Source organism: Tursiops truncatus, chromosome 12, assembly GCF_011762595.2.
Source record: "Tursiops truncatus isolate mTurTru1 chromosome 12, mTurTru1.mat.Y, whole genome shotgun sequence".
In the NCBI taxonomy this organism is placed as follows: domain Eukaryota; kingdom Metazoa; phylum Chordata; class Mammalia; order Artiodactyla; family Delphinidae; genus Tursiops; species Tursiops truncatus.
Window position 1 is genome coordinate 39,962,014 of NC_047045.1, and position 12,194 is coordinate 39,974,207.

The window sequence follows — 12,194 nt, forward strand, 5'->3', positions numbered from 1 at the left end:
AAGCTGAAAGATAAATGTCTTTCCGCTTGAGGATTTTACTTAGTGCTGAACCTGCAAGCAAGGAGAAGTCCTTAGATAACCAAAAGAGACAGGAAGCTTGGAGAAGTTCCCTCGCCCTTCCCAGAGCTCACCAACTGAGTAAATATGACTGTTTACCCCAGGGAACTTTTTGCTTATGTAAACTGAAGACTTCTCCTGAGTTTGAAAAGAAGGAACTGTTACTGGAATGAGAACAGCATACTTCCATAGACCAGGGGAGGAGAAGAAGCATGTAGCTCAAGGACAACAGGACAGTGGCCCCGTAGAGTCCCCTCATATCTGGCCTCTGCTTCTCTGTGGCATAGACCAGCTCAGATTGCAAGAAAGTTTAATGTTTCTAGGCACAAAAGTTTCACTCTGCTCCTGTCGACCTGTCCTCTGCCAAGGACCTGATAGAAATTGGTGCTGTCCTCTGATGGCATCAGAATCACATTGCCCAGGGCCTGTCATTCACCTCTGGGCATGTCCACCAACCTATAAGAGTTATTTATTAGCCAGAGCAAGAAATGCCTGAGGATTGAGTTTATCTTTAATTTCAGGTGAATTAATCATTTGCGCCAAAGGTAAATGCTTCAGTAGTACAATTGGTTCTAATCAATCTCATCTGTTTAAGTTAGAGATCAGCAAACTACTGCCATAGGCCCCTGCCTGATTTTGTAAGACCTGTGGGCTAAGGATGTTTGGTTTTTTTTTTTCTTTTTTTAATTAATTTATTTTATTTTTGCTGTATTGGGTCTTCGTTTCTGTGCGCTGGCTTTCTCTAGTTGTGGCAAGCGGGGGCCACTCTTCATCGCGGTGCGCGGACCTCTCACTACCGCGGCCTCTCTTGTTGCGGAGCACAGCCTCCAGACGCGCAGGCTCAGTAGTTGTGGCTCACGGGCCTAGTTGCTCCGCGGCATGTGGGATCCTCCCAGACCAGGGCTCGAACCCGTGTCCCCTGCATTAGCAGGCAGACTCTCAACCACTGCGCCACCAGGGAAGCCCTAAGGATGGTTTTTATGTGTTTAAATGGTTGAGGGAAAAACTCAAGAGTAGTATTTTGTGACACATGAAAATTATGTGGAATTCAAGTTTCTGTGTCCAGAAATGAAGGTTTTTTTGGAACACAGCCAGGCATATTCATTTATAGATAGTCTCTGACTGCTTTCACACTAGAACCACAGAGTTGAATAGTTGCAACAGAGATTATATGATTCACAAAGCTGAAAATATTTACTATCTGACCCTTTAAGAAAGAGTTTGCCACTCCCTCCCTGATTTAAAGGATTGAATTCGTTTGAAATTCAAGAATGGAGGGAAACCAGAAAAAAAAAAAAAGTCCCTCAAAGGAATTCTATAGGACAGAATAAAACATATGGCATGCAGAGTGCCCCTGATCTGAGTGTATTATTGATGTTCAGAGTGAATACGGTAAAAAGGAGGAATTTAAGGAAATAAACCAAAGGTACCTTAACTTTCTGCGATAAGCCTGATTTAAGAGTTCATCAAGCAATCTCTCAAGAAGCAACACCAATTTCTTGGTCCTCGAATTTGTGTTGGTTTTCTCTTCATTTTTCAGTTTATCTTTATGCTCACCTAGTTTGAGGGTCTCTGAACACACAGATATTAAAGTGTGCTTCAGGGTTATCTGGGGATGTCTGGGCGACACAGAGAAGGCCCCATGTGCTCCTGGTCTCCAGCGCCTGAGAAGTGAAGAGCCACAACTTTTGCCTGGCCTCCTCCGGCCACTTTGCAGGCGTTTTTTGGGTTTCATTTTCTTTTTCATATCCTTGCATCCAGGAAAAACCCTAGCATGTGTCCCATGAATTCCCTGCTCCCTGTGGCTACAGCCAGCTTGCCTGGGATCGCATTATGGCTGACTGTGTCACACACAACATGACTGGTATTCTAGGAAACCCTTGACCACTTATTGACAGTAAGGCGGCTGGAGTGTGGCAAAACAGTTTGGAGAACGTGATACATCTATCCTTGTATTTTAGTGGACTGCTGGGGAGACATGACTTTATTAGGGGCTAGCAGTTGGCAGGTGTAGCACTGGCACAAGCAGCAAGCTGACCTTTCATTCCTGTGAGTTTCCCTGTATCTTGAGTGCTGCTGGCAAGCTGCACTGGTCAGACCTACCCCAACAGAAGGCTCAGGCCAGGTTTACCAACTGAGGGTCTGAATGAGTTGTCACAGTGAGCTGTTTTCAGTATTTCTAAAGACATGATGAAAAAGACACGTTTGCCCAAAAGTTTTGCAGGTAAAGAAAATGTCACATTTCTTTCTTTTTTTAACTGGAATCATAAGAATGAATGAGATAAGGAGGAGAGGGAACTTGCTTTGGTTGAGTTCCCGCCATGTGCCAACTCTGTGGAATAGCAATCATATCACCATCTTTACAGATGAAGAAATAGAGAGAGAAGTTGCATAACTTGCCCCAGGGTCACAAGCTTGTTGTAGCAGACCTTACATTCACAGGGTTTTTCTGACTCCAGTGCCCTGTTCTTTCCTTTATATCATGTTTCTTCATCTCTTCCTACAGCTCAGATCTTAGGCTAGGTGTTTATGTGGCTTTGAGTTAAAAACAGGAGAATGCTTAATTTGGTAGAAAAATCTTTCAAAATATGGGGTACATGGAGAGGAAGGAAATAAAAGAGGATATAGTGCTAAAAATGTTAAGTATCATTCTGAGACCCCTTTCTATACATAGCATTACATTGTACAGCTCCCTAATAAGTAGTACTATTGATAAAGGAGAGATGGGACCTATCAAGGACAGTGATCTAGACTGAAGAATTAGGAACGTGAGGAAAAGGTTAACCAATGATTTGACCAACGGTGGTGCCTAGAATCTGACTCTCGTCTCTCTAAAGAGTGTATCATGTGCTATGGTTCTCTAGCTTAGAGTAGCAGTCATATTTACATCTGAACTGTATTGATATTTTTTAATAGTCTCCAAGCATCTATAAATTAATAGACCTAGTACGTGTTTGGGGCTCTAAAACTCTGCCAAAAATTGTGGTTGTTTGTGGCACTTAGTAGTTAAAAGTTCTGCACAAACTTACCAAGATAAGAGAGCAAGTCAATGTTCTATGTTCTCTTATGTGAAAATCAGTCTGGTGCAGCCACAAGAGGAGACACAGGAGAGACTCAGGAAAACAAAATTATTATACTCAGTTCCTAGAAACATCCATCATGCCATGTCATACAGGGCCACAGGTCGGGAGCAAGGAGAGTGCTTAGGCCATGACCTGGAAAGGCAAGGCAGGGCAGAGGAACAGTTTAAGATCGGCTACTTTGAATAATTCCAGCGGGCCTTGGGCTGTAGGAGAGGTCTCTAGTTGCCTGTTAACTAGCCCTGGGATGATTAAAGGAGAGAAACATTGCCTCCTGGGTTGCAAGGGTCAGAGGACGTATGGCTCAGATTGGTTAGTTTGCATATCAAAGGCATGCTGGGCCCTTAGCTATCTCTAAGAATTAGCTATGCAGGGAAGGGCAGTCTCTCCCCAGCCAGCAAGGGTTTTTAAAGATGTTAAAACATCTTTTAAGATATAAGCAATACAGTCAACAGTAAGGTACGAACAAAGCTGGACCCAGAGGCTGAGAGAGAGAAAATAATTTTGTGGATTGGTGGGAGAAAAGCATAGGAATGACATGGAAGGAGTCAACCAGAAAGAGGTTTGTGGGATATTGGGCTTCTGTGCTCTTGATTTAGGCTGAAAATAAATGTTTCCATTAGAATACTCTGCTTTTTGGTACTGTTGGCTAAAGAAAAATGCACAGCCTAAAAGTTGCAAATGTTTTATTCCGGGAACCTTACTGAGGACTATAGCCCGGGAGACAGTCTCTCAGATAGCTCTGAGGATCTGCTCTGAAGAGGTAAGGGAGGAGCCAGGATATAGAGGAGTTTTTACAGCAAAACAGCAAAAAGAGCAAAAAACCCATGTGGTTGAACATCAAAGGACTACTGCTAATCACAAAAAACAGACATCACAAGTTAATGATTTTAGTGATTTTCTACATATGGGAAGATGCAAGAGTCTGGACTCATTAAAATTATTTCTTAGATATGCATCTTACCTATCTAGGGCCAGTATCCTGTTTTTCTCTATCCTGAATTCCCCTCAGGGTGCACCGTTGGGGGGCAGCTGTATTGGCTGATGACTTGGTGGCAGGCAACATTCTTTGTTTAGTGGAATGGCAGGCGACATTTTTTTGTCTGCAGTACCATTATTTTAAGAAGATATATACAACCTATAAGGGAGGTATATATATAGAAAGTGCCTTGGGAGTTTAGAGGAAGGTCAGAAGTGGCTGGATAATGAGCTCTGCCTCACTGGGCCCTACTGGGCTAGAAGGTCAGATCCATGGGGGACCCATCTTTGTATCTCAGACAGTTCCTGACACAGTACCCAGTACATAGTAGATGCTTGATACATCACTGTCACATGGGTGTTGAATGAATCATGGGCCTCTTGGCAGGGCTCATTGAGAATCATGAGAAAGCATGTGAATGATATGAGAAACAGGAGAAAATGTTTATATATCCATTGAGCAACTCCAAGCGCCATCCTTGAGCTATCAGGATAAGTCAAAGTTTTTATTCAGTGTCTCAGTATATAACTGTATGCAACTATCTTTTGTTAATTCTCACAAAAACGTGAAAAGGGTGGTATGATTTTTGCACTAGTACAGTGGTTTGATATGCAAATAATAGAGTTACCTTTATCTGTCTTTGAACTTAAGTTCATAAGCCCCTACTTCTGCTGACAAAAAGATTAAACTTTTCAATTCCATGTCAGTCAGCCACATTTACAGTTTAAAGTGGTCAGTTTGAGATATAAAATCAATTAATTCAAGATTATCCCCTTTTACCTTTGTTTTAATTGCCTCCTCTTTACCCTGTTGGTGAGGGAGGGATTCCGCCCTAAGGTTATGGGGATGGCCAAACACATGACACTAAATACTGGACAGATGGGATCAACAGCAGTTTACTCATCACATGTACTCACAGCTGAGGGGAATAGAACATAGCATGCCATGCAGGGCCACAGAGGATTTGTACTTGTGACCAGAGTGAACAACTAGGGGCTTGAGAGGCAGGCTTTGTAGTATCAAGAGGATATAGTGCTTCCTGGCTCCCATAGGAGGATGTGATTGGTTCATTTGAATAATTTTGTGGTCTGGCAGGGAACTGAAACCACTACTTGGGGATAAGCAGGGATTGTACTTGGTCCCTTTGATAAGGAAGTTTGTTTGACTAGGGGACCTTACCCGTGGGAGCAGAGTAGGCAGGGGAACTTATAGTTAGGTCATTCAAAGCCCTCCCAATATTACCAGATGTCAAGGCAGCACTAATACTGGACCTTACCTTAAGCCTTACACCACACCCTTCTCCTCCTTTATCCTTCTCAGAGGTGATCTAAATTCCTGGGGGTGCTTATAAATCATCCCAGCAGTTGAAGAGGAGTGGCTACCTCACCCATCTCTGTCCAATCCCAGATCTCTTCTGATTGGTCTGCTGCTCAGCACCCCACTTGGACACCCCCTTGTGGGGTCTTAGGCACTCCTCAGGTCTTTCCACAACACTTGACTATCTGCTCATCTCTGGGAGCCTGCCTCATTTCCATCAGTGCTAACATCTCCCTCAGTCATTGCTAATCTCCTTTTTCTTTGTTTTTTTTTTTTTTTTGCAGTACGCGGGCCTCTCACTGCTGTGGCCTCTCCCGTTGCGGAGCACAGTCTCCGACGCGCAGGCTCAGCGGCCATGGCTCACAGGCCTAGCTGCTCCGCGGCATGTGGGATCTTCCTGGACCGGGGCACGAACCCGTGTCCCCTGCATCAGCAGGCAGACTCTCAACCACTGCGCCACCAGGGAAGCCCACTAATCTCCTTTTTGATATCTGCTTTATGCATGACTTGGCAAAGCCCATGGAGGATTTAGGCAAAAGATCCCTTCTGTCCTGGGGATCTTTTGGATCCCCCCGAAACTGATCCTGTTTCATCATCTTTTCTTGGGCATCCACAGGATCTAAGCTCTAGAGACAGTCTTTCCTTGCTCGCTAAACTCATTTCCTTTGGGGCAAGAAAATGATTGTAATTTATCAAGCATACTTCCTTCTCTGTGACTTATGGTATAAATTCCATGCTCTAGTCTCCAGGATTTTTGGTTCTTGATATGCAAAGCCAAGTTTTGTTCAAAACAAAACAAGAAGCTTTCTCTCTCAAACCCCAGGCTCTTATTATTTAACTTAAAATTTGGTTTTACATATCAGGAATTGCTGTCTCAGCTACTGGTCTTAAAATAAATTCAACAACTGATGTCTTTGTTCTAGAGCTACAGCTGAGCTGTCCAGTACAGTAGCCACATGTGGCTATTTTAATTTAAAAGTTTAAATTAATATTGATTTTGGTGATATAAGACTTAAAATTCAGTTCCTCAGTCATGGTAGCCACATTTCAAGTGCTCAACAGCTATATGTGGCTAGTGGCTACCATATTGGACAGTCAAATATGGAACATTTCCGCCCTGCAGAAAGTTCTGCAGCTAGACCGTGCTAGTCTAGAGGATAGCTACCTTTCCCTTGAGGGCTGTGAACTGTGAGAGTGAAGGGCAGTGTGTAAAGAAAAGGGAGTGAGGGATGATGTTGCTGAGGAAGAAACCTGTTGATATCTCAAATTGTTATCTTGCTCCAGTAACCTTGAAGAGAGTTTTGAGCTTTAGAAACTTGAGTAACTGCTGTTAATGAGATTCCCTTCCTGTTTTAGTAGAAGAACATTTTTGGCAGCTGGAAATGCTCCTGCCTACCAGTCTGTCACAGATGACATGTAGCATGGGTTGCCGCCACTGAGCAACTCTCTCGTGAAGAGCATGTTTGCTTCCCAGCTCAGCTTGCCACAGCTGCTGGATCCACAGAGCCTCCAGGTGTGTTGAGAGCTATTTATATACCAATCAAACGTGCATTGTGCTGGAATGCCCTTTAGCCTTCACTCACGTGGTAGAGTGGGCTAGGCCCCCATGGCCCGCTGTTATTCCCAGTCAGGTGCTCTCCCTCTAAACCGCTCAACAGGCTAATTGGGACAACAGCTTATCTGCTCACAGCTGGTAGCAAAACCAACACCTGATCTCTTCCATGTAATAAATAATAATGATAGCAATTACGATAACGTAAATTAGGTCAGCAGCTGAGTTGTGAACAGCCCGGTAACAACATGCGTTATCGAATGTAATCCTGGCAAATATTATTGCTCCTAGGCACTAACTATATTACCCACCTGCTACAACTAAAGAGTTTGAGGTTCTAGAAGGCCAGAGATCAGACTGCCGCATAGTCATGGCAACACCAGGTCACAAACTGTATTAGTTATCTATGGCTTCAGAGCAAATTACCCCCAAATTTAGCAGATTGACACAATAAACATTAATTATCTCATATAGTTTCTGAGGCTCAGGAGTCTGGGAGCAGCTTAGCTGGGTAGTTCTTGTTCAGGATCTCTCATGAGGCTGTGGTCAAGGTGCTGCACCTCTTAATGGGAAGAGAATCAAAGAATTTGTGGACCGGGACTTCCCTGGCAGTCCACTGATTAAGACTTCGCCTTCCAATGCAGGGAGCATGGGTTTGATCCCTGGTCAGGGAGCCAAGATCCCACACGCCCCGTGGCCAAACAAACAAAACATAAAACAGAAGCAATATTATAACAAATTCAATAAAGACTTAGAAATGGTCCACATTAAAAAAAATCTTTTTAAAAAAAAAGAATTTGTGGACGTATTTTTTTTTTTTGGCCTCACAGTGAGAACTTAGTTCCCCAGCCAGAGATCGAACCCGTGCTCCCTGCGGTGGAAGCTCAAAGTCTTAACCACTGGACCCCCAGGGAAGTCCCTGTGGGCATATCTTTAAAACCACCTCACAAGCCCAGATCTTTTGACTCCAAAACCTCCAACTTAATGTTTTATGTTACAAAGCTAAGCCAAGCAATGCCAGCATCAACCCCAGGTAAGTCTCACATTTCTACCTTCCATAACTACAAGACAGCGACTCTTGGCCCAAGACTTGACCCTCATCTAGACCCGAAGACAGGGTTGGACCGTGACCGTTGGGCCTGCTCCTGCTGCCTTTGAGTGTTGCCTGGGGTTAGGTGGATGCAGGTGTCCTGATTCCCTGCTACCTGAATCAACTCCAACTCTGGGAATTGTCTGAAGCCAGTACCGAGTCTGGAAGTGTAAAATGGGGTCAGGTGGACAGGCCCACTATATCCAGGACTGCATGTCATGCCCCAGGGAGTAGGGGATGCCTTGGCTGTTGGACAGTGATGTGGAGAAGACAGAGGCCCATGTGTAACGTTGTGGCATTGGTTTTGAGTTGATGCCTAGAACTGGAGCACAATGGAGATAAAGGACAAATATTTAAGGTTTGTAATATTGAAAAAATTTGAGTAAGTTTACTTTTTTTGATTATAAATATGTACTATTGGTTTTATACTATTCTGGGACTTCAAAATACTGGTGTTGACTATTTACACTGAAATCTTAAGTACCCTCAGTGTTTAGTCACTTTCTGAAAAATCAGTTTAAAAAATAAGATTATTACTCTCTCCTGCGCATCATCCGGGACTATCCATCAAGAACTATTTCTACATAATAGAGAAATCATCCCACAGCGTTCTGGTGTGCAGACACAGACATCTCGTTCATATACAAATGTCTATTTCTTATGGACATTATTATGCAGCATTATTATATTTATTATTTGGTTCTTTTAGGCATTTGTGCTGTTCCCTTGGAGAGCATTTCTGGAAGATGGAGGACCATTTCCAGTTACAAGTAGCAGCCCAGATACCCTAGAATATAAGATGCAGGTAGGATAGGTCTTCCCACTTGTCACAGAGAGAGCCGAATGCAGACTGCAAAGCAGGTGTCATTGGGTCCGTAGGTCTGATCCTTCATACTCTAGTCAGCGGTGAATAAGTTATGAGATAAGCAAGGTGTTTGGTTATGAAACTGTAAACCCAGTGCTGCAAGGTGAGTCATGTTTTCTTATGACACAAGAAAATCGTGGTTTCAGCTGGCATCAGACTTGAAACAGCTGAAATACTCATGGCTAATAATGATCTGAGGGAGTGGTCATCCATTTCTGATCACTCTCGGGAACTCTTAGAGTAACTCCCAGGCTGGCAGTTCGGAGACGTGTGACTACTGACCAACCTACAGTAGTAGGAAGAGAACTCTTTAAGCAGGACTCAAAGGGAGAATTTCTTTCAATTATATGTTTCCCCCTGATTATTTAAGCAAGTATTATTGTGTTTTCATTTTTTTAAATAGAAAATATTTAAAAAGTATTATTAACAACATTAAAGTCAATGGCACATTTGCTTCAAAATAATATGGAGGTGGGGAGTGATGAAGATGGGGCAGGACTGGCCATAGGTTTGTGGTTCTTAGGGCCGGGTGATGGGAGCTATTCTGTTTGCTTTTGTATGTGCTCAAAAGTTTCCATAAGTGAAAAGATTTTTTTTTTAAAGTGAAATAGTAAGAATGGCTTAAAAAAAAATTAATCATAGTCCCCCACTAGGGGACGGTCACAGTTCATTTTGGTTTTTTTCCAGTATTTTCCCTGTGCATACATGTATCACACTATACATACACCACATACGGACACCACCATAAGGTTTAGGAAACTTGGACTTCCACACAGAGCCGAAAGTCTGATATGTTCAAGGGGGACTTTGAGCTAGATATGTTGCTCTGATTTTTATGGATTTTTTTTTAATAGTTGAGAGCATGGGGCTTGTAAACACAACTACTCCTAATTTTCTCCCTCAAAACCACGTGTAAAGGATACATAGAAGTGTTCAAAACGGATGTTTGGGTTTCATTTTGTTCCTTTTTGTTTTTAGCTATGCCTCTGTAGGCTGAGTGACCGTGACCTCAAGGTGGCTCATGGAGAGCTGGCGGACAAGCAACTGCTAATGGAAGATGTTCTTCTGAGTAACTATCATATGATCATGGAGCATCCCCCAGGATGGCAGGCCACACTGGACAAAAATACACAGGTATTCTTGGTGAACGGTCTACGTACTTGACCAGTGCTGCATTGTACTGAAGGACCTTTCTATCTGGGAGATGGACTAGATAGCTTCATCCATCCCATAGCCTCTCCCAGGGTCCCGGGACTGTGCTTATGCTGCACAGGAGCAGCAGTGAAGCAGGGGTAGCCCGTGAGAGCCCCTCCAAAGTATGTTCTTTCACAGCAAGTCCCATGATCAGTGGTATATCTATTTCTTTTAATTTTAAAACTAGAACAAACTTCATGGGGGGCGGTCCGTTGAAACCAGTTTGAACTCCAACTGGCTGCTTTTCCTTGTGAGTCTCACACATTTCGGGCTGGACTTGGCAGGGTATGACAGAGGCCCCAGGTGAACATCTTCAGCCTGGCTCCTGTCTGCATCACTCCGCTAGCCCATGGACTCCTAAGCAAGCACTCCCTTCTCCGGACTTGCCTCCCTGAAGCTCTAACGTACCAAGAGCCAGTAGTCCTCCTAGTATCATAACTTGAAACAATTCTGCATGATTCTGGAACTAGACAGAGACTTGTCTGGACGTGGGGTAAGCTAGCCAGTGCCCCCATTTAAAGAGTCCCCTTTTCAGAGCCAAAGTCTCTGCACCAGCCATTTCCATTTCCTTACCTTCCATCCACTCCTAAGAAACTGTGATCTGTCTTCTTCCTCATCTCATCAAGACTGCTCTCACTGAGAGCACCGTGGTCCTTGTCACTAAATCTCCTGGTTACTTTTCAGTCCCCTTCCAACCTGAATCCTTAGCCGCATTTGACACAGTGTGTCCTTCTTGAAGCCTCTCTGCCCTTAGCTTCTAAAGCACAACTCTCTCCAGTTTTCCTCTGACATCGTGGGCCATGCCTTCTCAGACTTCTGTGTCAAGTGCCCTCCCTCTGCCAATCCTGAAAATGTTGCTTTTTGGGTTCTGTCCCACTTCCACCACTGCCAGGGCTGCATTTTGACTTCCATGACTCTAGCCACTTTTGTCTTTGTGGGCCCATTTCTCCATTAAAAAACATGAAGAGTTATAGTTTACAACTGTGTTAATATAAAGAAAAATATATTAATATCATAAATTATAGCATTTTATTCAACCTAAATATTCTTTTTCTTTCTGATTTTAAAAGAAATTAAAACATTTTGTGGGCCCTAAGCACTGTGCCTTCTGTGTCTAATCAATAAGTTGGCCCTGAACACTATTAATAGATAATTATTAATTAATAATGTCTATGATTGAGATCTGTTCAGAGGCTTTATTAACTATTAATTTCTTTAATTCTCACAATAATCCTATGAGGTAGGTACTTTCATTATTCTCATTTTACAGGTAAGAATACCAAAACTCAAAAAGGTTAAATGATATGCCTGAAAGTCACTTGCCGAGAGAGAAAAGAAACGCAGGTTCCAACCTAACAGTCAGGCCCCGGAGCTCCCTCATACTCTTATCCATGATATTGCTCCACTCCTCGCCCTCTCCATGGGCAAACCCAGCTAATTTTATAACTTGGATGGCTTTATGCGATGATTCCAAAATTTATATGTCTAGTCCAAATCTCAATCCTATCAGATTCATATGTTCAACTGCCTTGTTCCATCTCAGAGATACCGTGTCCCAAACTGAGCTCATTTTACTGCCCCTAAAGGTGCTCCTCCTTCCTTATTCCCTGTCAGTTAACCACCACCTGCCCAGTTACCCAGGCAAAAAAAATCTGGACACCCATCTTTGATTTCTGTCTATCATACCCCACAATCAGACACCAAGTTCTACTATCCTATTATTTTAATATCTTTCAAGTTTTCTCCATCCTCCCTCAGCACTCCCCTCCACCAGTCCAAATCACTGTCATCTCCTAATGCTGGGCCAAGATCATAACCTCCAAAGGACTCCCTGTATTCCCTTTGCCTCCTTCACGTCCACTCACCAGGATAGTATTTTAAAATGCAAACCCGATTATGTCACTTCCCTCCTATAACTCTTCAATGACTTCCAACTGCCCTGAGAATAGAGTCTGGGTGCCTTAACCAGATCTTCACAACCTGAATCATGCCAATATCTCTACCCTCAACTCCTTTTATTTTGTCAGATGCACGATGCTCTCTCCTCAGTACCTTCATGC

General features: G+C 43.3%; 1 protein-coding gene across 1 annotated transcript in view; it reads left to right on the plus strand.

The window, feature by feature from the left end:
- The window catches only part of LOC101321152 (uncharacterized), a 91,125-nt gene that overhangs the window by 43,850 nt on the left and 35,081 nt on the right, over window positions 1-12,194 (plus strand). Inside the window, exon 11 of the mRNA XM_073789490.1 lies at window positions 9,919-10,074. Within this exon, the coding sequence (XP_073645591.1) occupies window positions 9,919-9,932 (14 nt within the window). The 3' untranslated portion in view covers window positions 9,933-10,074. The remainder of the gene's footprint in view (window positions 1-9,918; window positions 10,075-12,194) is intronic.